Here is a 25,233-nt window from a genome sequence, read left to right as displayed (position 1 = left end):
ACAGTACAGTGCAAACACTCTGTCACCATTTTAAGCATTTAATTCCATTGAAGAATAGGATTTCACATGTATGGACACTTTAGAACCCCGTAATAATTCATCAGTGTACCCCCCAAATCATCTTAAATACTCCAGCTGCTCCAAGACTAGATTGCAGTTAGTACTTTGTTCAATAGAAAAATCTTCTTCTTAAAAACTAAGTTGGCACTGATTAATGTTCTTGAACAGCAGGAGATACTTGCACTGCTCTTAATTTGTCAGTGGACAGTTCCAGTTGTTGCTAAAATAGATATATTAAGTTCCAGGACTGCTTGTATACATGCAATTTAAAAAAAAAATAGCTGGATGCATCTTCCCCTAGCCCCTCTTTTACACTTGTTACTTTTGAACACTGAGATATTATGGTTTTTATTTGCAAAAAAAGAAACAGTAACTTGTTGTCATGTATAATTTTTGAGACTCCTTTGCTCTTTCCTAGGCCAGTGACCCCACTACCTATGAGCTGATTCTGAAAGTTCAAAGACTACAGAAGAGACTTATCAGCAAGACAAGTGAAGTGATAGAGAAAGAATTTCTCCTTCAGGTACTGCAGCATCATTATTTTGTTGCATCTCATTGATATATTTGACTTTGTCTACTGACGTGTGCTTCCTGAATGTTATTTAGATGCAGACTTTGGATTTCTTTTGCATGCCCTTTAGGTAGCTTTAGATGGCAGCACTGACTCACTGGAAGAGAACAAACAGCATCAGATTAGTTGATTTTTTATATTCTGGTTACTGATACCTGGTCATCTCTGGAAAATACAATTAAAGGTTGGTTTAGTTTATTCATGTCAGAGATTAGTCTTCAGATCAGTCTTAGACTATTTGAAAAGTTTTTCTGTGTTGTTTTAAACAAGTATGCTATGACCAGAATATGAAGGAAAATTCCTGATTGATTCCATTTGTGCTTAGCTTGGCTTTTGGCAGGAAGAATCCTAAAGAGTTTGTGTGATTTAGATATGCTGCTGGCTGGGGCATGTTTGATTTCAAGGTTTTTGTGCTGAACTTCGCAAAAAAAAAATTCTGATAGCTTATCTTTTTTTGAACTGTATCAGATGTCCCTTAACCCCAGTGATAACAGTAAGACTTATGCTGTAGAATTAAGGAAAGACTGTATTCCTATAGTGCAAGCATTTTTATCAGATATAACAGAGGAGGACTTCAGAGAGTCCTGGCTTTAACCAGAGGTGTTAATCTGGTCTCTCTGGTGGCTGTAGGGCTAGCTATAGATTACCAGCTCTAGGTGTGATTTTAACATCTTAAATACCTTAATAGTCTTGTATATCTGTGTTGGGTATCACTCACTGGAGAATAAAATGTGACCTGAATCTCCCTCTGTCTTGAGAAGAAGCTCAGCAGATCTTATCAAAACAGAGTTTGTCTCTATTTGTTTCATGGGAAAACATTGATCAGAAATTTCATTTGAGCGTAATTTATGGTGTATTATTCCTCTGCTTAGAAAAATGTGATCTTTGTTGCATAGCACTAAAATGCTGTCAGTGAAATAGTTAGCTTAAAATGTAGCAAAAATAGCTCCAAATTTACTGTGCTTTACCCATGCACAAAACAAATTCTGCTAGATTTTAGATAGTCACTATTGCATATCTGGCCTTATCCTTAGTATGCTCTCATTTTGCTATTATTTTCAGCTGAAGAACTGAGATATAGAGGTATTAAGTTGCCTGCACAAGAAAATCTTTGAAATAGTAGGTATTTGAGCTTACATTACTGTACTAGCCATTGGTATAATCTTTCTGTCTCTGCAGTGGTCCTTCTATGGCAACTGTATGATGTTTTTATTATTTTTCTAGATTTAAGACAGGGTTTGGCTATATAAAATCTAATTATTATAGCTAGAATTGCTAATGAGTTCCTTCGTGTTCTTAATTCAGGCACCAATTTCCTGTATAACAATGCTGAAATTAAGGTTTCCCTTGGAGAAATGATAGCGAGGGCCAAAAATACTATGCTCCACATTGCTTTCAGGGATTTAACATCAATGTTTCTGAGCTCTTTTCTGTTTTTTCAGGGTTTTGAGTCCTCCACCATGACTGAAAAAGGGCTCTTTCATAGCAGGGTATGGGTATGAGGAGGTAACCAGAGATGGAGGACAACCCCCAGCTCATTCCCTTGAGGGGCTCTAAGTGCTACTGATTAGCTCACTGGCACAATTATCACAAATTAAGGGTGCTAGCAGAGCTGCTTCTGCTGAGTGTCTGGATAACCTGGTATGAGGCATTTCATTATTCTTTGGACTGGTTGTCCTTGCTATGATGGTAGCATCTCTTTTCTAAAATCATACCCTGATACTCACCAATACAAAACCCTTCCTAATAACTTACTAAACTGATGTTACCCAATTCCAAACTGCTGTGGTGAAGGAGTGAGCCAAAGGAACTTCCAGAAGGAAATAAACGGGACAATAACATCAGCTTTCTGGAGAGAGCTGAGTTTCACACACCAGGAGGGTGGCTTCAAGAGTCCACCTTCTGGGCAGTTTGAAAGATTTGAAGTGTATTTGAAGTGAACTATTTGAAAGGTAATGCAGGATTTGATCCTGATTGAACTTTAGAATTATGGGAAATAGCAGTAATTTAGCTCCAATTTCAGGAATTTTTAATTTTGTTCCCTCAATATAATTTTTATGTTGAGAGAGTTCTTCTCTTTTTTTTTCTTTTTTTTTTTTTTTTTAAATCCTGGTAAACTCTTCATGCTTAAAGGCATTCAGCATCTTTTTAATATGGGTCTCTCCTGAAGTCAGCTCAGCTCAGTTGAGTCACTGCTCATTTGCAGGAGTGGGGGAATTTCTGATGACTGGCCTGTGGCTGCTTGGCAAAACATCCCCCATACTGAGAGTTGGAGCCTGCAGACTGAGGGATACAAACTTATTAGGTCAGAGAGCCACTGCTATCCCTGTGGTATGTTTGCTTGCATAAGTCACACTTCCTCACTCCCAGTCATCTTCATTCACATCTTGCCCTGTAACAAGGGCATAGCCATTGGGTGTATCAGCTTTAAAATTATCTTAATCTCTTGCTTGCCATACATAATCTTTTTTGATGTGTGGGTGGCCATCATGCCATCAAATAGGATATTTGTTAAAGATGAAGCTTGTATCTGTGTCTAATGTGCATATTATGTAGCATAAATTCCCTCACATCAAAGTTTGTTAATAAAATAGAGTACAAAAAACCCCCTGTGTTGAATACTGAGTATTAAAAACAACTTTGGAGTTTAGAAATAACCCATGTGGGGAAATGGTTGAGCCCAGTGTCAGCAACCTACAGTTTGATTTGTAGGGTATTCACCCTGCTGCATACTCATGCAGAGCCATAATGTTTTTATAAGGGAAAAATAATGCCATTTGTATTGTATGCACTGTAACTCTGTCTTCTTTTTTACTTTTTGGTAAATGGTCTTTTAAATAAAAGTGCAGGGAACAGGGTTTCAGCTGGATATATAAATGGAAATTTTCACTAAGTAAGGATCACAGTATATAGATTCATGTAGAAAAGCATCTGCTTACTTTACCTGCTCGTGATGTGCCTTTGATCATATCCTTTTTATTAGCTTTTTCATTGTTTCTAACCTGTCATTTCTTTAAAACTGAGGCAGATGTAGAAGCAAGCTACAATCCATGCTATGTGATTAAAAGAGTGATTTGCTGTGTTTCAGTCAGAAAATTTAGATTGCTGACAATACGGGGAAAACCCAGCTTGACTCTAAAATCTCATGCAAAAATTCATCTTAATCTCTCTTAACCAGTCATCAGGGCACATTTTTTGGATCAGACAGATGCTGAGAGATAGAGAATATGCAGCATGCTGAATGTTGGGTTTTGCTAGAACAGCTTTTCAGAGTTGAACATTTTAATAAAGGTGTAAAAAGATTTCCTCTGTTAGAGAAATGACTGAAGTCTTTTCTAGTTTCTGATTTATCTATGCCCTGTCACCACAGCATCTTGGGTTATAAGGTATCAGCTCTTATATACCAAATAAATATGGTCATCCTGGGATGCTACTTTGAAGAGTAGCTGCAAAGTAGGTGGTCATACTTTCTCTTTTAATTCAGGCATTCTCACAGTTGTGAGCTGCTGTGCTGATGAAAAATGCTGTTTTAAAAATCAGATCCAAACCCAAGGTCTTGAATACTTATGGTCAATAAAAATACAATGGCATTTTTTCCAAACGTAGGAAATGTTATTTCAGGGATAGCCAGTTTTCCTGTCTGAGTTGTTACCTTCGTTCTGAATTTGTGCAGTCAAGATAGAGCACAGTTTTGGTTTTTCTCTAAACTGTTGAGTAATATTGCAGGGCTTTGTGGAGCAATACATTGTGTATTGTCCAGGAAATCTCAAGGATGGTTGAAGGTCTTTGTGAACACATGTGGGATGAATGACGTGTTGTAAGACCACAAGGAATAATTATTAATAAACAGGAGTGTTCTGCAAATCCTGACTGCAAAAATACAGTTGCTCATTTTGCATATGGGGCAAATCCCTCATGTGACTGAAGCTCTGCTCTGCTGTGTACTGTACTGAGCAGTGATGTGGTAAACTCACAGTGGAAAGTATTACCTTGTTAGGATTATGATTAGTGTGGTTTTAGAAACTTATCCCATTAAAAGTGAATTATGCACTGCTTTATTTGTTTCAAATTTAGTTCTTTCTCTTCAGAGCGAACTCCTCTAATTTGATTTTATGTCTGACTGAGCAGAATTTTATTCAGCTGCATGTCTTGGAATGGATAACAGCATAAAGATTCACATTATATGTCAGTTACCTCTTTTGTCAGTCATCTCAGAAGATTGTTCATAAATGTAAAATGTAAATGTAAAAGAGAGTGCAATCTAGACTATTTGTTCAGGGAGGCAAAGGCAAATGTCTTAGTTAAGCCTTGCATGTAGTAGTGAAAGCGTTGTTTTTCTGTACATAAATATTTTTAATGGCTATTGTTTGAAGTTGTCAGCAAGGAAAGCCCAGGATTGGGCAGTCAGGATGTGATGCTGTGCTGGCTGTGTCTTGAGCTCATAGTTCAAAGAGTGCAAGGGCAAAAGGCATGATTAGCTCATGTATCTGACTCAGAGTTTACAGCCAGATAGCACCCACATGTCCTTGCATTGAGCCAAGTTTTGAGCTAAGTTTCAATCCCTCCAGAGAACTGACTGTCCCAGTGACAGAGAGTAGGAGGAATTGAAGGGATGCTGCTGTCTCCAGCCCTGTTCCATTTCAGGTATTGTGAGATACAGGGAGGGGAGACTGAGAGACTTTCTCTGTGACCTTGGCAGGCTACTTAGCTTTTGCATGCCTCACATTAAGTAAAAAGGGAATAAAATAATTTCCATTCTTTTTCTGGTGTGTGAATGAATATATTAGAGACATGGCTCAATTCAGTAGCGAAACACTCAAAATAGGCAGATGTTTTATTTTATTTGTGCTAAGTTAGTAGTAGAGCTGTTCTATCCAGTTTGAGGTGCTCGTTGCTATAGTGTCTGAACATATACATAACCATCTTTATTTCTCAGAGCTGGTACTATAGTTTCACAAAGAAATCTGCTTTAGAACAGTGTGTTACCATGTGGGTTTATGCAGGTTGGCAGCTATTGAAAACAAAGTTTTCTCTCAAGAAATGAAGGAGCTTGGGGATTTGCTTCCCTGTATTTGTTATGCATTTCCCCCCCCATTCATTATATAATTTTTTAATGTTTTTTTTAATCTCATGAGGTTTTCTTCAGCCCACTTTATGGGAGCCTAGTCCTTCTGAAAATCAGCTCTCTCCCTGACTTGGGAGTTTCATAAGGCATGCTGCTGCTAAGTTCTTCACTCCTCTCAGTGCTCAAGTAGCTTCCACATAAATGTGTGCTCAAATGCTGAGTAAGAGATTTCCTCATCAGACAACCTGCTAGGAAAAGTGAGAGAATACTCTCCTATCCCCTACCTTTATTTTGGTATTATTAAGGCCCAGATGAGTTTTATCTTAGATGTTATCTTTGCATCTTCAAAATGGCTGATTTCTTTTACCCTCTCAAATTTGGCTTTTTTTTTTTTTAGTGCAGAGTGTAGATTCTACTTGGATTTGAGAGTATAAACTCCTTGCATGTTACAGGTAGGGTATAGAGTCCGAGCTGAGGATTTTTTGGCAGAATTGTCTATTTTCATAAAAAATAACTGCAATTCACTTCAGGGAACTAATGACTGGAGAATCCCTAAAAGTCTCTTTTGACCTGCCCATTATTGTTCCTCTGTCATCTTGTCTTTAGAGAGATTTCAGCAGAGGTAGCTTGGGATAGTGCTTTGTGTGCACTGAAACTTACAGGTGAACTGCAGAATCCACTGCCAAAATGCAATCCTTTTTTTACTGCTCCTTTTTCATTTATATATGAAGTCAGCCTTTTGAAGGGATTTTCCATCCAAAAATGAAAAGGGAAATTTTCTTTTTAGCTTTTTATAGTGTAGTAGGACTTGGTGCTTTTCTATCTCTGTTTCCTGGAGGATTTGAGTTCCTCTGGAAGCACTGGATTAATACCCTATCTTGCAGCTCAAGCTAGCAGTTCTCTCAGCCCTCAATTAAAAGGGTGAGTATATTGAGCTCTAGGCCTTTTTTATGCTTAAAAGCCCCATTTCTACCAGCAAAAAAAGTCACTTTTCTGATTTAGCTTATAGCAGCTCTTGAATGGCAGAATAATTTCCTGCCAGTAAAATTGCATCTAATTGCATAGGCAGTAGCTGGCATAAACAGATCAGCACAAAGGAATTGCACCACTAACTGAACTGAAATTGGCCAGACTCGTCAAAAACCACAAAAAAGCGCTCTTCAGGTATGTAAACAGCAAGCAGAAACAGAGAGAAATATTGGCCCACTGTTAGATAGGAGACGTGAAATAGCAACAATACTTTAAAAGAGTGAAGTTCAGCAAGGACAAGTGTAAGGTCTTACAGCTGGGAAATTCAATGCAGGAGTGCAGGACAGGCTGGGATCTACCTGGCTGGGGAGCAACTCTTTGGAAAGGGACCTGGGCATCCTGGTGGACAACAAGCTAAATATGGGTGAACATTCTGCTGCTGCAGCAAAGAAGGGCCACAGGGTGCTGGGTTATGTCAATAAGGGCATCACTAGCAGAGGTTATTTAACTCTATTCAGCACTTGGCAGGCCACACATAGAATACTGTGCTCAGTTTTGGTCCCTGCTATATAGAAAAGATGGACAGGCTGGAGTGGGTCCAAAAGAGGGCCACAAAGATAATCAAAGGATTGGGAAGCTTGCCATAGGAGGAAGGACTGAAACTACTGGATTTGTTTGACTTTGAGAAAACAAGGCTTTGAGGGCCTTATAACCATGTTCCAGTATTTAAAGGGTGGTTAAAAAGAAGGTGGAGATTTTCTTTTTATAAGGAATCACATGGCAAAGATGGGAGTAATAGGTGCAGGTTACTCCTGTGTAATTCTGATTGGACATGAGGAAAGTTGTTAACAATGAGAACATTTGGAAGGCATGGCAATAATCCCCCTGAGATTATTGGCCAGAGTACTGGGCCATCTTGTCAAGATGGTGCTTTTGCTGAGAAAGGCTGGACCGAATGATCCTGGAGGTCCCCTTACAACCTTCTTTTCTATGATTCAGAGATTTAAAAGGTGTCAGTATAAGATCTAATCCCAAAGTCCTTGCATGAGTGGTCCCATTAAAGGGACAGCAAATTTACTCTTTGCTCTCATAGATGGTCACCAATATAAGCAAATGGGAATGAAAGAATGGTTGGATCAAATGAATCTTGAGGTTTACTTCCAACATGGTATTCAATGATTCTGACTGAGAAACCTAAGCTGCCAGAACTTCTAGCCATTGATCAAATGGTTCTGGGAGGGTGGGGGGGAGGAAAAAGGCAAAAAATGCTTTCCTGTCCTTATAAAAAACTTAAGTGTTGCTATGTACGTTAACGAAACAAGAGAGAGAAAACAGTATCGGGTGGAGTGTGAGGTTTGAGGTTATGACTCCAGTTCTAAGTTGGTGGCTGGAATTTCAAGGGATTTGCATTGAAATATAGAAATAGGAAATACCGTGAGGACTCAGACCTAACATTTACTTTTTGGCTTTCAGCTGGATATGAATCATAAAGAAAAAGTTTACTTCCCCAGTGTCATGCAGAATTAGGCAGATGTGTCAAAGGCACACAGTAAGAATAGCCTTGATTTAGACTCCAAAGACAAGCTCTGTTCTTTTTTCAAATGAAAAAATAATGTGTGCCCATGAACTCTGGCTGCAACCCAGTTCTAACTTGTGATGGATAAAAAATATCTCATTACCAGCTCAATATTATGATGCATAACAGTCTACTGAATTAGTGCCATCAAAATAATTTCAGTCCAATACCTTGAAACTTATTTGAATTGGAATCTCCAATGCAGTATGAAGGGACATATGGAGGTACCTAATGCATCAACTCACCCTTTAGGACTACTCTTAGATTATTTCCTTCTTGTGCTATTATTTTGTTTTCCTTTTCTTGTGTTTGAAAGGTTCATTGCTAAACTAGGACTTCGAGTGAAGATTTTAGCTTTGACTCCAAGTAGAGATGTTTTGTATTTAATATGGGTTTTAAATTGAAGGATTAATGTCTTTCAGTGGTTGTATATCTGGCATGATGATTTTTCCTTGCAGTTAGAATATCTCTAGTGTCTTTTGTTCTAACACGGATAATTTTTTCCAAATTAATTTAATTATTTAATTTTAAAAAAATTGATTGTGTAGCCAGCAGGGTTCTGTGAGCAGGGCAGAACCACTCACACTAAGCCAATTGTAGGATAATTATGTTAAATCTTGGTGCAATTTACTGGGGCTCATATGCAGTCCTGTGATGCTGTAGTAAGGAATCATATCTCAAAAACTTGAAAGTTATGAGTCACCTGTGTGAAGGTCTCTTGAAGGTCTACATATCTACCTGAAAGTTTTGTGTAAGATGTAATAATTCAATAGATATCTGAGGGATGTTCAGTTCTTGCCCTAGCTCTCTTCAGAAAGGAGCTGATTTTGTATTTCTGCATATTTCCCATACACTTCTTGGTGCATTAGTTTATTTTAGACCTTCTAATCTCAGTCCATCTAGAATTAGAAGATGTTCTATGCTATAGAAATTTACAGCATGATAAACTGCTCTTAAAAACACACTGACATTTAGATTCTTTCCCTCCTCCCACATATGTTGCAATTCAAGTGGAAAAGAATAAAGTCTTCCCAGAAAAATAGCCTTTTCTTTGTATGTTTGTTTAAACAGGGTTTTGAAAAAATGGGTAGGAAGTATGCTGATCACTTTAATGTCATCACGTAGAGATAATTGGCTGCTCTTTAGGGTGAGAAAATAATTTTCCAATAAAAACAGTGCAAATATTTCTGGCACTGAGAAATGGGAAGTAAAGCAGATTACCTAGTGAACAAACAAAATATTTCTGGTGAAAAGTTTCCTTAGTGGAAGAGATAATTTTTACTGACTCTGTGAAACTACCCCACCCTCATAAACAAAATATATTTCCCATTATAAATGGCTCTGGACAGAAGCAAGGTGCAAGTTTATTTGAGAAAATAATTTCTGGGGATCTGCACCATTTTTAGCTTATCTAATGATGTTTTGGTCAGAAATATTCAGAGGTTATTTACAAAGCTGAGGAAGTTGCGGGCAGAGTAAAAATCCCTTAGGGTTTATAGGTGGCAAGTATACATGAATGCTGAATCTGTCTTACAAATTTCTTAAAATAATTGATATGTTTACTTGAGTTTCAGCTTGAAAGAGAACTCTAGTGGGTCATCAGATGTCACCCCTCCTCATCATGCAAGATTGTTTTAATTACATAAATACTATCCTTCATAGATGAGTGCCGAGCATAGTTTTGTGTCCTCCATTCCAATACATCTACTCCCAAGTCCACAAAGTTTAGCATGTCTGAAGAGGTTGTTATCTACAAGTACACTGTGGCTTATTGTGAGTTTTATTCCACATTTGTAACCTCCTGCTGTAGTCCAGGCCTGCTCTTTCTGAAAAGCAAGGAGCAGGAGTATTGACACAGGCACCAGCATGGTGGTCCTGGGGGACTGGGAGACTGAGTTTCATTCCTGTGTGTCTTCAAGGAGTTTTAGTGAACCTTGGCAATTCATGTAATAACTCTTTGTGTCCAGAACTCTTGTAGAATGAGCAGAGGATCACTGCCCTGGCTGGAAGCAGTTATTCAGCATGTGTACAATAAAGATTTAATACCATTCAGATACTGAAGCAAGGGTGCCATGTAAGAACCTAAGATACAGCACTGTCATCTGTAATCTGCGTCAGCAAAACAGAAACAGCGATCACCAAAGTGTTTTATTCAAATACATTACGTTTGGTTTGAACCCAGAATCCTGAGCATGGATACCTTGTATCATTGGACTAAATATATTTTTAAAATGACCCAATCCTAAAGTTCTCAGTCAGAATTGCCCTTAACTTCAACATTAGTTTGCTAGAAAAAAGCTTGGATAAAAAGTTCAGGAATTGTTCCAGCAAATAACAACTGAAAACAACCTTGTTTACTCCTCATTCCTGTGTTCAGCATGTATCTGAGAAGGAAATAAATCTGCTGTGCACCCCAGGGTAAAGTATATTAATCAACCAGTTATCTTGTTAAGGGAAAATAAATGACTTGCTGTGCTGACTGAATACATTGCAGCGCACAGACTTTGCAGTGCTGTGGCAATCCGATACTGACTGTCAGCCATCCAGAATCTGCTAGAGAAGCTGAATTACTGCAGGAGTGCAGCAGCAGTGTAGCAAAACATTCACAAGCCCATATTCTATAAGGCAGCCCAGAGCTAGAGGTACATCTTTAGTATTCACCCTTTGGCAGGTGTTCTTGTGGTAAGATAAGGGGTGTTCTGCTCTTCCCTCAGCAGCAAGATATGGACAATCTACAGCATCCCAATCAGTGATGGGTTATTATCTTGTATGACAGTTGCAGCAACAGCAAAACCCCATAAAAAAAAGTAATTCCACAGGGACAGAATAATTTTGTTATATTCCAGTTCTCTTATTTTCATTCTTACTGTGAATGGTGCTGTTGTTGAGGGAACACAGGCAGAAAGGTGCTGCAGCTAAGGCTGTTTTGTAGTGTTGGAAGAAGTCAGGCAGATTCACTGTGTCTGGTTGGGTTTTTTTAGAAGGGTGGCTTAAAATGGGACATAGGAGGACACAATCAGGTGTAGAAAGAGTCCCATTTCTCCACTCTTCTCTTGAGACATCCAGAAATGTGCTGCTGAGTGCACAGGAGCCATGAACCTCAGTAAGGAGAGTCTCTGCCAGGTGGGGTGCATCAGTCAGCCAAGTGCTGCACCTCTTCTTGGAGGCTCAGAGCTCAAGGCTTCCCATGCCTGTCTGAGTAGATACAGCTTAGAGGGGATACAAACAGGGGACAGGAAACTTGAGCACAGCAGTTGTCTTTACACGGACATTAGGATTCACTTTCCCCTCCTTTAGTCCTGTTTCTTTGAATTTTAAGAAGCAGGCAAGGGGAACTGAAACAGAACTCCTTGAAGAATAGCAGAGGCTCAGCTCTAATTACAGTGAGCCTGAAGGAAGCCATGCATTAAAACATTCATGATTTCAGAATTGCTGTGTGTATTTCTTAGATGTACTGTTATTTCTTAATAGGTTCCAAAGTGTAACAGGAGACTAGTCTTTCTTCCCTGAGGTACTTGATGTATGCAGGGGAACTCTGCTGTCCTGTCAAAAAGATGTATGTAGGCTTTACTGCCTTGTTAGACAGGTATTGTAGATTTAAGTGGTGGCTTGACTTTGACACAGCTGTTCAGAGGTAGCAGTTCCAGAACACCAAAGGACTTGAAGCAAAGTGCTCTCATCTTTCAGGGAAATCTAAAGATCTAAGTCAAGCAGGTGACTAAAGAGACATAGGTGCTTAACTTAAAAATAGGTATTTCTAGAAGGAGCTCTGCAATCCCTCTGACCCTTCAAGGTCATCTGCCAGATCAGTCTGAAGTGAGAACAGAAGCTGGGTCTACTGGGAATCTTCATCCCAAGCTGTCACCTGCAGGAACAGCTAATGATTATCAACAGAGCTGTGATAATTCTTTGATTCATCTAAAATTTTAAAAATCTAAATGGCTATTGAATAGCTGAAATACATGCTGTTAAACTGACATTAAAATACAGAAGTTTTAAAGTCAAATAGTCTAGATCTGAAGAAGAGGCTTAATTTTTTTTTCTTAGAACCCTGCATAAAGTAATTATTATACAGTAAAAGGTTCCCCATAATTTGCTTTGTAGACTTATTCACTTAGAATATTTAGAAACCTTGTTGATAAGATTTGTATCAACCTCTGATCTCCTCCAGGTCACTTCAAGACAAACTGCTACTAGAATGCAAAACAAAGGTTTACTTAGAGCTCTCTTCAACCCAGCTGTCAAGCTGCAGGCACTGTGGAAATAGTTGGAATATTTACATCAATCCATGTCGTGTCAGGGGTAATTCTCACCTTCAAGGAACAGCTCACTTTCATATGTGTGTGTGTGTGTCTATTTCTGCTCACAGATACAGAATAGGAGATAATTGTTAATCTTCTGCAATGCAGAGTAGAAACATTGTGATTAAATGAGCTGCTCTGATGAATGATTTTATAAACTCTTGTGTAATGTCAATAGTGAAAAGGGTACTGTAGCTGTTATTTCAGCAAGACACATCCATGCCATTTCCTTTGGATAGATTCTTAACCTCGTGTTTCAGAGTTCAGAAGTTGAAAGGAGTATATGTATTTATTTGTTCATTGGAAAAAATACTGTTTTCCTACACCCTTATTAGGGAAGATCTAATAGTAACCGTTCCTAGCAATAATAATAATAAAAATAACTTGCAGCTGCACTCTAGGTGGAAATGTTCATTCTTTGTTGTTCCTGGAAGATGGTGATGCTGCAGCATTCAGCTCTTGCTGTTGCAAAAAGCAGCCAAGGGTGAAGACCTTATAAAGTGCTTTTTTTGTTTTGAGGTTTCTTTCCTCTCTCACTAAGCTGTTTTGAAAATGCCTGTCAATTTGGTGCAGTTTGCTCTGTGCCAAAGGAAACAGAATTGCTTTTGAGAAGCATTATTATCAACTGGAGAAGTAAGTTACAAGACAAGTTTGGGTGGTGCAGATTTCACCAAAGGTGAGGCTATCCAAGCCTTTCCTTCAAGCTGATGGTTTTCACAGGAAAACCCAGAACATCTAACACAGTGTTAGTGTTGCCTCCCTGTGAAAGGGCCTCAGTGTCCTCTTTCAAACTTAATTAGTGTTTCCAATAAAAAAACTCACAGTGGTGAGATTAAGAAGTGTCTAGGTGATAATGAAAACACGAGCTGTTTTAGGGAACTGCATCCTTGCAAGGGTGTTTGCTGATGGATGTGGAGTAGACAGGAAAGAGCAGGAGCTTTTGGAAAGTGTTTACAGAGAAAGATTACACTGCACATTTCTCATAGTGCTGGAGGCAACTTTCTTCTGTTATTATAAAATTTCTGAAGGTTACCATATGCTAATTTTTTTCTTTACCTCATAAAACTTTTAAAGATAGATGTACTGAGCCAACAGCTACTGCTAGGTGTACACAACAACAAATAAACGTAGGGCTTGTACAGCGAAAATTACTATGACTAGATATGTATGTCTGTGTATGTATTTAATCCAGATTTCTGTGTCCTGTTTAACACTTATGAAGAGGAATCACTACCCCTAAGGATGCTCTGCTGCTGCGTGGCATCATAAACAAAATGCCTCTGGAGTTCAGCACAGCACTGACATTTTGGTTATAGTGCCAATAAACAAGAAACCCCCGGTGGCACATTCACTGACTTGTTATCCCCACCAAAGCCATGAGGAACTATAGAGTGCTTGCACAGTTACTATATTGTGTTCTTCACCTTACTAATTAAAATAGAATTTTTATTTAGGTTGAATGTTTTAGGGACTGCTGCCATACACTACATCACACACTTCTGCACTACATCTTTATCTTGTTGAGTTTTTTCTTCAGCCCAGTTGCTGGAGACAAGAACTTGCATAAATTAAATTTACTGTGATGCAAAGTCTTTTGGATTTTTTGTGGGGTTTTTTTTTGCCTTTTTTAGTTTTGTTTTGTTTTTTGTATTTTTTTAGTAATTCATGTGATAGAAAGCTTTTGGTGCATAATAGGATTTTTGTGGGTCTAGTGGAGAAGGCTCTTGGGGTACTGCTTTGCCAGGTAAATTTGTTGAATTATCTATTTGGAAAGAACTGATAAAAATGAGGAAGCTGGGACTGCAGGGCCTATTTCTGCTGTGAAATCATCTTCATTAAATGCATGGTCATCCATCATCTCTGGTTCAGAAGAAAACCCTGGGCTAACTAACAAGATGTGCCATTTCCTGCTGTCATGGTGGGGGACAGGATGACAAAATGGGGTCACATCTTTAGAGCTCTATTCCAGCCTGGGACTGGTGAATGCTTCCCATTCCCTGTTAATGGCTGTGAATACCTTGCTGCCACTTTGAGAATGTGTCTGATGGTACTGATGGTCCTTCTCACATGAAAAAGCAAATGGTGCTGTGCTGGTCAGCAGCAACAGCTTCTTTTGAAGTAAGGTTTTGCTGGCAAAAGTGATTCTTCTTGCTGAAGATGGAGGCAACTGAGCACCACCTAATCCTGGACAATCAACTGAAGTTTGCCAAATGCTAGCCAGTCTTCTGCAGAAGAAAAGAATTTTGTCTCAATTTGCTGTAGAGCAAGCAGGCCAGGAGAAGTACAGAATATGGCTGAGACAGCACCTAGTTAAATTTAGGGGAAAGCACCACTTACTTCCCCACCCTCCCTCTCCAAATAAATGGGTGAGAGACCTGGGATGAAGAAAATTACTGTAATGGCTGGGCCTAGAGAGAGATCTGTGAGCTCCTCAGAGATCCCCTGGGAAACAAATCTAAGACAGGAAGGGCTATTCTAAAAATAATATGCAATTTTATCTGCAGAATTTTTACAGCAGGTGTTCACACAGGTCCTGAAATTCTCTTTGAGATGCCTGAAATTTAACTGTAATCCTCAGCCTGAGTGTTCCAGCATGCCCTACATACACAAAATGAATGTGCCACCATCTCTCCACCATCATCTTGGCTTAGTTTGTGTCATAGACCAGTGAAGCTTGTTGATGTTATGGGCTCAGTCCTACAGTGAAGCATCCGCTGAATTCCATGGGAATTTTGTGGTGGAAGGATCCCATAAAAAGCTTTGTTACTGGCCTAGACCTGATCTGAACTCAGGTGCATTACTCTTACCAGTGGAGGCTTAACAGCGTGGGTTTGCAGAGATTTGATCTTCCCTCACCTCAAGAAGGAGAGTTGTGCCTCGCAGTGTGTTTGTGACTCTAAGTTCCTTGATCTCAGAACCTCAGAACTGTGGTAAGATGTGTGTTTTGATGGCAGCCTGGTGTGAGGATGGAGGGAAATATGAGGGGAGGCTGTTTGGGATGAGCCAAAGAAACCCAGTCATAATGGATTGACTTAATCTATTACAGAAAACAAATTTTTTCTTTATGAATTTGTGCTGACATTTTTTTCTTGATAATTTCTGATTTCTTATATTTAGAGATGGAAGTACCTGCAAATGCACCTTGTGACTCACACAGATTTACTCTTATGGTTGGTGTTTTAAAATTAGTTGAAATTAATTTATTTCTTTTTAATTTACTTTTTGGATCCTGGGGTAAAATTTCAGAAATTAAAGAAATGCCAACCTGTGAATACAAGCTTCTGCTGAGGAGGAAAGTATCCAGGGTTTTCTCTTAATGTTTTGCTGACATATGGTGTTTCTAACTCAGTGACAAATTAATTGACTAGATGTAAAAGAGATGGACAGTGCTCAGTTAGGAAGGACAAGATATGCATTATAGGACATCTGGTTCTGCCTCTGTTGGATTATGGATACAATATACATTGGACACCTAACGAGTCTCTGCTGCATAAAATAGATTCTCCTTACAATAGAATTGCATGCTTTGTCTCTAAATGAGGTTATTATACACACCATTGCACAGCGTTTGAAGAGCTTGGCTGGCCATTGTAGAGAGTAGGGAGAGAAAAAAAATTGGAAAACAATTGCACTTAAGACCTTCAATCTATCAATTGCCCCATATTTATCCAAGTTACTATTACACTATTACAAAATACAAATATATGATACATTCAGGGTTGAAATGTTAATATTGACTGGCCAGATTTTGACAAGGTGGATTTTTCTTTTGCAGTTGTTTTTATGTTGCAGTAAAATCTTACTTCCTCAGAAGTAAGGAAAGCTGGTAGTGGGAATACCACTATGATGTGGAATACTTAACTCTTTACTCAGACTGAATTCTCAATTTAGTATTTGCTGCTATCCAAACCTCAGTCCGAGTCTCAGGAGGTTTTGATTTTTCCAGAGATAAACTGTGAACAATTTCATTTATAGGGAACTCTTCCTCAGTAATCTGCAGAGTTTAAGGACAATTCTTGCAAAAGTAAGGCATGATTTGAAGTGATTCCATTTTGGGGTCCCAACTTGTGACCATTGTAGTGCATAGTTTTTAGAAAATGATGAGGTCTAAAAGCTCTACACTCCTTATGTTCTTGAAGACTGGACACGTAAAATTTTACATCTTCAAAATAGCAAAACACTTCTGAAAACCCCTGCTCAACCACTGAGAAAGACCAAATGTAGCAATTTTAGATGGTGTGATAGCATCATTTCCCACATCAACAGATGAATTCTGTGGTAAGAGTTGTAGAGAGACCTTATAAAAAAGACAGTTAAAAGGGGCTTTGCCAAATCCAGTGTAAATAATCACCTATCCTGCCTTCTTCTTGGCATTTTTGTCTTCCTCAGTTAAATCTTTTGTCTGCTAGTCTCCTTTTTATTTCCAGTTTTCATTGTACCAGAAAAGGATGTGATCTTACTAAATCATATTATTTAATGACCTTAGTTTTCCAGGGTAGATAGTAAAACTATTGTAATGTGCAAAACTATGAAGGTGGCTTTTTTCAGAGCTTTATTCTTCAGACTAAAAACAAGTACACTCTCGAAACACAGTTGAAAGCAGCATTTCAGTACAGAAAGCTGTAAGTGGGTCCGTGGTGTGGTTTCTTTTCAGGCATGGCAATATCCAACTCCTGCAAGTATTACTGTTCCAACATAAAGAACAAGGAGACACATGACAAAAATTACTTGGTAATTGTGCTAGTCATAATTGTTGCTGTTTAAAATTCCTTTCCCAGAGCCCCTGCAGTTAAACTGAAAGGTTATATATATATAAATATCTGTGTTTGTGTACATGTGCTTTGCAGGATTTTCTTTGGAAGAAGTAACTCTTTTGTACAGTCCTTTGCTGACATTTCTATAGCCAGCTCACATCCTGTTGGGTAAAGCTGTGATCCTTAATGTAAGGCAATGTGACTCATAAGAAGAAAGATTGCAATAAGCACAGTTTCTAGTGATTAATTTCCCAGCTCTGGATACTCTTCCAGTAAGTGCTGAGGTAGAGAGTGCTTGCTAGTGATGGTGTTTAAGAGCATTTCATTCATGGTTTGAAGTAGCTGGATGTTTATCTTAATGAGCTCTCCCATTGCTATCACAACAACTTTAAATACCTTATGGCTAGTGAGGAAAGCCTGACACACAGGCAGATTTGTTTCTCCAAATACCTTCCTGAGTGAGTTGCAATTTTCAGTGAGGCTGATTTCCTCTCAGGCTGTGCTGCTGCTGTAGTAGTTTAATAAGAGCTCCTCCTGTTGTCCCTTCCTTAGGAAAAGGAGAAGCTGTACGTGGAGCTGAGGCACGTGCTGGCCCGGCAGCCTGGGCCCGAGGCCACGGAGCAGCTGCAGCAGTACCGGAACATCCTCCGCGAGAAGGTGAAGCAGATCAAGGTAAGAGGTGCCCACTGGCCCTGGGGAGGGGCTGCAGGGAGATCCTCAGTGAACTGATAACGCAGGAAAGCAGGGTTATCGCTGCATCTCCTCAAGGGTCAACACAGAGCAGCAAACAAACTTTTTTTGCACATTGTTCTACTTTGTTTAATTAAAATAGAGGAAAAGTCTTGTTACAATATGAGTTAGCAGCACAATGCTGTAAATAAGTATTTTGCGTGGGCATTCTGGGATGCTGCCAGCCTTTCATTCAGCTTATTCTCCTTCCCTTTATCTTAAGCTGTTAATATCTTTAAGAAGCAAATCAAAGCCATTTTGTTTTCTTTTTAACAAACCAGTGAGAATATACTGAGAATCCAGTCTTAAGTTATTGTTATTTCTCTTGCCATGTGTACATGTATATTTAGATTTGCAGATTTTGTGGAGATGACAGGAGGAACCTGTTCTAACCCCTTGTCAGTTGGAGGGAGGAGTTCCTGCTTCCAAAAGAATCTTGTAGAACATTTAAAAAGCATAATATTAAAAAGCGATTCTTTGATAGAATTCAATGATATTCTATGAGTAAGCTGATCTACTCCTATTCTTGCCTGCATGAGAGATCAGTCTCCACAGGAGTTCATCTACTTCTGCAGCTTCTCTCTCTGTTGAAGTCATCATCTCCTGTTCACTGCATCATAATCACGTCTATACTAACCATGAGGAAAAAAATGCAGGAGCAGATGGGCCCTTAGGAAACAAAGAGACTGTTATGCAAATCTTAGCTTTCCATGGAGAAGAAAAACAATGTAGAAAATGTAAAATAGAAGCCAGGGTTTAGCTAAACTGAACGTGATTTGAAGTTCTCCATACGGTCCTTATTTGTCCTTAATGCAGTCAATTGCTGCTTTGCATTTCAGGCACACCATGCTGTAGCATGATGGCATGCATGCCCTTTTGGGGTGCCAGGTCAGGCTATTCCCCTTTTGAAAGAAAGAAGGTGCACTATGCATGTTCCTCCTTTTTCAAAATTTTACTGATTCACATATAGGTAGCTTTGTATTCATATTTGCAGTGCCCGGTACTACTTTGCCTGTGTGGATTGAATTACTCCACTTAGCAGTGCAATCCTGTGAATAAACCCCATTATTATAAAATAATTCCCTGATTTATTAAGACCTTAACTTTGGATTTTTGCCCAGCTTTATGTCCCAGAAATTAAGAGCTAATGTAGCTATTAATGCCATTCCCGTAAAACTTGGAGCGTATTTTACATGTTGTATTATGGTTAAATGGCATAACCTTTATTTTGTAAGATGTTTTTAAGTGAATGGAGGTGAGATCAAATGAAACATCAAGTGGGAAAAAGAATTGTGTTAGAAAATGATCATGTCTTATGTCATCAAATATAAAAAGAGGAAGTGCTTGTAAAAACAGTCATTTATGAAAGTGATGCAACATATCCTGTTTCTGCTGTTTGTGTTTTGTTTATTAGGTTTTGTCCTCAGAACTGACTATGTGTGAAACACAGAGCAAAGAATACAAACATGAAATTGAAAGACTTAACAATGAGCTTCTGGAAGTGAAAAAGAAATATCTGTCTCAGAAACGCAAGGAGCAACAGAAGAAGTATGGGAAAACAACAATTTTGTCTACACAACTTTCTGCATAAGCTAGATTTTTGTTTTAGACCCTTTGGATCAGAATGTGGCCAAATTTGACTGAGGTGATACAGTTTTGTTGCCTAATTTTCCTGAATGTTATCCTTCATGTTCCTTCAGTCTGGTCTGGATTTACCATGATCTATGGCCAGGACTCGAACATCCATCAGAGATGTTGCTGAACATGTTCTGTAGTCCAGTTAAATTGTTCATACCAATGAGATGGTGCCCAGAGAGCACAGATTAGTGTCTTGTCTCTGACATCAAAGCATAGAATTATAGAACAGTTTGGGTTGAGAGAGACATTTAAAAGCCATCTAGTCCAGCCCCCCTGCAATGATCAGGGACATCTCCATCCAGATGAGATGCTCAGAGCCCCAGCCTGACCTTGAATGTTTCTGGGATGGGGCATCTACCACCTCTCTGGGCATCTTGGGCCAGTCTTTCATCACCCTCATAACAGAAAATTTCCTTCTTATATCTAGTCTAAATCTACCCTCCTTTAGTTAAAAACCCTTATCCCTTGTCCTATTGCAGCAGGATTTCTGGGCTGTGAGTGCCCATGGCTGGCTTGTGTCCAGCCTCTCACCCACAGCATCCCCAAGTCCTTCTGGGCAGGGCTGCTCTCCATCTGCTCATGCCCCAGCCTGGATTGATGCAGGGCTTGCCCTGACTCAGGTGCAGCACCCCACACTTGTTCTTGTGTAACCTCAAGAGATTCCCATGGGCTCACTTCTTGAGCTTATACAGGTCCCTCTGGATGGCATCCCATCCCTCAGGTGAGTCAACTGCCCCATTCAGCTTGTCATCTGAAAACTTGCTGAGGGTGCTAAGGGTGGGCTTTAACTTTAGCAAGAGATTTCTTAGATTTCTGCAGTCAGATGATGTGATCTGTTACCAAGTTTTTCAGTATGCGCAGAAAGCCTTTTGTCTTTCCACTTATTTCCATCCTCAGCTCATGCCTTCCTCACACACTAAAGCCAATGGTTCTGTAGCATTGCTGAATAGAATTCAAAGCTGCCTTTATTAATTCTTCCTTAATTTCAGACAACAGATTATTTGATGACTAAATTAGCAAAATAATCAGTGATAAACAGTGACTTTTGTCCATCTGCAAATTGCATAATGTTACCTTAATGTTTGGAATTAGCCGCAATTGTGCAGTGCTAATTGCCTTTCTGGAGCTTTAGGATCAATATGTGAGGCTACCATAATGCCTGATAATCCATTTCCAGCAGCTAAATGTCTCCTTCACAGTAGATTTGGCGTTTCCATTTCAGACTCTGGCATCATGTCTCTTTCTGTTCATAGAAGGAGAAGTTCACCCACATTTTGTTGTTATATCTCACCTAAAATTAATTCCTCTCATAAAAACTCCACTTGTTAAGGACATAATTGCTTTAAAATAAAAAATATTGTGTGAGTTGATGGTAGCTGAATGGGGGCATGCTATACAGCAAAAAAAATTCATATTGAAAGTAATTTAGTGCTGGATACACTGTTTATAGGGTCAGGATAAATACCTACTACTGGGGCAGCTTGTCAGGTTGTTCTTTTGGGCAATCATGCCTCTAGTCTGATGAGCATTGGTGTCTCTATGACATCTGTGTTTTGGAAGCACATTCAGGTACTGTTAGTGGTGCCTCTGCATGCTGGCGTCGTCTTGTGGTCCCCAGCAGAGCCTCAGAAGGCACCAGCACTGTGCTGCCAGCCCTGGCTGGCACCTCTCCCGTCTCGTGGCAGCTGAGGGGTGGTGCTGGGCTTTGCTCTCCTCTGCCCCTATTGCTTTGTACCCCAGTCAAGCCTGTTGGACTGCATCCTGCTTTGAGGAACCTAGAGGCATAACTGGCCATACCAGTCCTGGGTAACTGCAACTTCTGCTGTCTCTAGGCTGTGCTTTGTGTTGGCAAGGGAAAAGAATCTTGCACAGCCCTCCTTCTCCAGCCTCCCAGGTGTGCAGGACACATTGCTGGCTTTCTGCAGCAGAGAGAACCTGTTGTGCAGTCAGGTTCTTCCCCCAGGAGTCCTCTTCCCTGCCATCCAGCCATCCCACACCCCTGCTGCCTCAGGCAGGGCTGGGCCTGCTGTGTGGATGCTGGCCAAAGAGCCAGGGCCATTTGATTCATACAATCTCAGATATCTCTAAATCCCAGCTGACAGAAAACCACTGACTTGATTCTCTATCTTGCTGGCTAATGTTAACATCATGTCTGAAATAAATGTAGCTGGTTTTGCTAATAAAAAGAGGATCCTGTCAGGACAATAGCATTAACAACATTATTGACTACCCTGGTATGAAAGAGAATTAATACTCTTGAATAACCTTACACAAAGTTATCATCTAAAGCTTTTATTGATTTGCACAAGATAGCTTTGAGTTGTGGTTTAACATCGTGGTACTGAATAAATGCAGCTTTGCATGTGATGCTGAAGGAACATAGTAACAGTGGGAATTTAGCTTTGTTTTGTGTTAAAAATGAAAATTCAGTGTTGAAGATTTTGGTTGTGAATTTGAAATCCTCTTTTTCAGCTCTCTGAATCTGAATGTTGCTTTTCCCAGTTGTCTTAGCTGTTCTTGTTCTATCTCTTCCTATTTTTAACTTCAGCTCCTTGAACCCTTTCTGCATCACTATTTTCTTAGTGGCTTCTAGCACCCAGATCCCATTTTGATCTTGATAAGGATTTGTGAGAAAATATGAAGCTTAAATCCACGCCAGAGACCTAATCCAGCAGTCCTATATATGTAAATAACTGCACTGAGGGATGTCAGTAGTAACAGGGAGCTTTTGCACGTGGCTGGTTGCACATTACTTCTGCATAATATATTCTAGTATTCAGTTGCATAGAATTTTCCATACTGATGAGCACATCTGTTTGTTGTCTCCATGGGAGCACGAGGAAAAAATGAGCATGGATTCTGGATCATTTTCTCTCCCCAGACTTGGAAGCCAAATAGTGAGATGGGATAAGCCATCTAAATACAGAATGTTAGTTTCTCATCCTGTCAGCTGGCATATCCATTAGGGCAGCACTGATACAATTAAAACCAGTTAGAAATGGTTTTTGTTGTTAAGTTCATTATGCCATCTTTTTGCTATTCTCCTACCTCTGTATGGGTCAAGTTTGGAAAAGAATGCATAACTAGACATCTGTCACACTTTCTCTGAACTTCTTTCTATGGTGACAGTTATTTAGGGGCAGATAGAAAAGTAATAATTACAGAAGTGTTTTCCCTTGGTGGGGACTGAGAAAAGATACTCATGTGAGAAGGCTAGATTTTGTACAGGTGTGGTTGCACTCACATTTGTTTTTCAATCTCAGTGACTGTGAAATAAAGTAATGTACTGACCTTCTTTGTAAAGCCTTGAGACTTCTGCTGTTATGATAAACTAGAAGTTCATAAAGCTTCACTTGGTTAATCTTAAATATCTCAGGACCTCTCTCTGAAGCACCCAGGTATATTGCAGTGAGGTTGGAATATTGCCCTTTGTCTTTGTAGTGCTCTGCTTACCTCCCCAACTTTGGGAGAGTGGAACCAGCTAACCCTTGTTCCCTCCTCTTGAGGCCATCAAAGTCAAGACCTCCTGGATTCTCAGATGAAGCAGCTCCCTGGGGCTGTCAGTGCACCCACAGCACACTGCTAGCTTTCTGCAAATGTCACAGACAGGGCAATTATCATTGGAACTTTGTTAAAATGTGAAGACAGATAGCACTATATATTCATTAAAATTCAACAAAGGAAAAAATCCTCCCCATTGTGCCTTTGATGAATGTGGCTGTTTGTTTGAAAACAGGCATATTCCAGCTAGAACAGGATGGTGATTAGAAATCTGAAGTCATGGAGCTCATGTACATACTTGCTCTAATGAGGTGCTCTGACCATTTTGGGGAGCACAAAGAAAGCTCATTTATTTCTAATTTTTAATAATTCCAAACTCCATCAGTGGATTAGTAATTAGATCCAAACAGACACCTAGTCTTGGAGGTTTAGCCTAAAAAGTGTTTAATCAACATTTTTAAAATGATCTCTTGATATGTGGTTGTATCAAAGAAACTCTGGAGGACTCAGATTTCCTTAGTTTGTAAACACCTCTGCGCTGCAGAATGAAATATGAATTTTCTGTTTCTTTGTTTCTATTTAAAGGGAGAAGGAGCGATTCAGCACTGGTATGAGGACAAAATTACCACCCCTCAAGACTGATGTACCTCACTTCAACTTAGGGGGCTTTCCTTCAAGCAAACCCATTCCCAAAATTGCAGTCTAGGAATGCACTTATTTGAGAAACTGTAATTTTAAAAGACATTCAGAATCTGCTGAAATCACTGTATCACCTTCAGGAAAAAATGGTATATTGCATGTAATCAAACACATTTTTACATTGGAATTACATTTTATATTGCATTTATATATTTTACATTTTATATTAGAATTAACATAGTTCTTTTGACAATCTGTGTACCATATCTGCCCATTTGATGCCAGCAGATGCCTGCATGGATGTAAATGGAAAGTGGAGATATTTCTTCTTCAATATTGTGTCTCTATTTAGCACTGTAATGCCACAAAATGCCTTAATATGTAGTTATTTCTCTTTTATCTACCTCAGTTGTAAGCACACACTCCATTTATCTTCTGACTCAAAGCACCTGAAAGAAATGAGAATACAGAAAAGAAGAAAAATTAATAGGCTGATGTTTCAAGCCCTGCTGAGCAAATGCAAAATTAACAAGTCTTTACTTAGATGTACATATGTAGCAGTTCTCTGTGTAGGTAGTGTATAATAGGGTTTATGCAGTGTTAGCTACAGTTGTTAGGAAGATCAAGGAAGTTTGTGGCCACAATGTACATTATTAAGAGCACGATTGTGTTTACTCTGGTAGATACAAAGTGACATAATTATGTCTGTTCAATCTGGGGGGACTGTGCACACTCGCTGGGACATGCTGTTCTCCCACACAAATCCTTCTGAGCGATTAAAACTTGGACTCAAAACATGGCAAACTTTATGCTTTAATTTCTAGACACTTGGGCATTTTTGTAACTTTCAGAAATTGTTTTTGTAATACAGCAGGAGCCCTCCAACCTTTTCAGCCAAAAGAGATTTAATTACCATTCATTAACAAGTGAAATAACAAAGTCACGGCATGAGGTGCTGAAGTATAGAAAACTTTCAAGCTGTAAAATAAAATGTTTTGAAACCGATTCGAACGTGGAAGTTTTTTTTCCCTGCCTGGGGGATAAAAATACTTGTCCAAAGAGATATGCTGATAAATATTTCACATCCAGAAAAAAAAAGCCCAAAAAACCCTTTGCAAAGATTTTGTTCTTTTCTTTGGTGGAATACATAATTAAATATTAAAGCTACTGTGGGAAACTTTAATGGAAGTGTTTAATTCAAAAGAATCAAGTTAAATACGACAGGGATCTACTTTGCTTTTACATTGGAGACCAGAACACTTAGTCATCAGATCCATTGTATTTTTCTTTTGTCCCCAAAATAGCTATTATTACTTTTCTCATTGTCAAGTGCATTATGCTAAAGTTATCATTTTGGGGCAGTCATGCTGTCAGAATAGTGTCTTTTGTGAATCTGACATGTCCTTATAGATGGAATAATTGACAATAAC

The 25,233-nt window shown here is 39.2% G+C and overlaps 1 protein-coding gene across 1 annotated transcript in view; it reads left to right on the top strand.

Moving 5' to 3' along the window:
- The window catches only part of CFAP58 (cilia and flagella associated protein 58), a 56,536-nt gene extending 32,666 nt beyond the window's left edge, over window positions 1–23,870 (top strand). The window contains exons 15-18 of the mRNA XM_031063309.1: window positions 479–583; window positions 17,849–17,968; window positions 19,440–19,573; window positions 23,750–23,870. Of these exons, the coding sequence (XP_030919169.1) occupies window positions 479–583; window positions 17,849–17,968; window positions 19,440–19,573; window positions 23,750–23,870 (480 nt within the window). The remainder of the gene's footprint in view (window positions 1–478; window positions 584–17,848; window positions 17,969–19,439; window positions 19,574–23,749) is intronic.
- Window positions 23,871–25,233: the final 1,363 nt, after the last annotated feature.

The sequence above is a fragment of the Geospiza fortis genome, unplaced genomic scaffold (genome assembly GCF_000277835.1).
Source record: "Geospiza fortis unplaced genomic scaffold, GeoFor_1.0 scaffold130, whole genome shotgun sequence".
Classification (NCBI taxonomy): domain Eukaryota; kingdom Metazoa; phylum Chordata; class Aves; order Passeriformes; family Thraupidae; genus Geospiza; species Geospiza fortis.
Note: the sequence above shows the minus strand (reverse complement) of the source record. Positions and strands in the feature narration are given on the sequence as shown.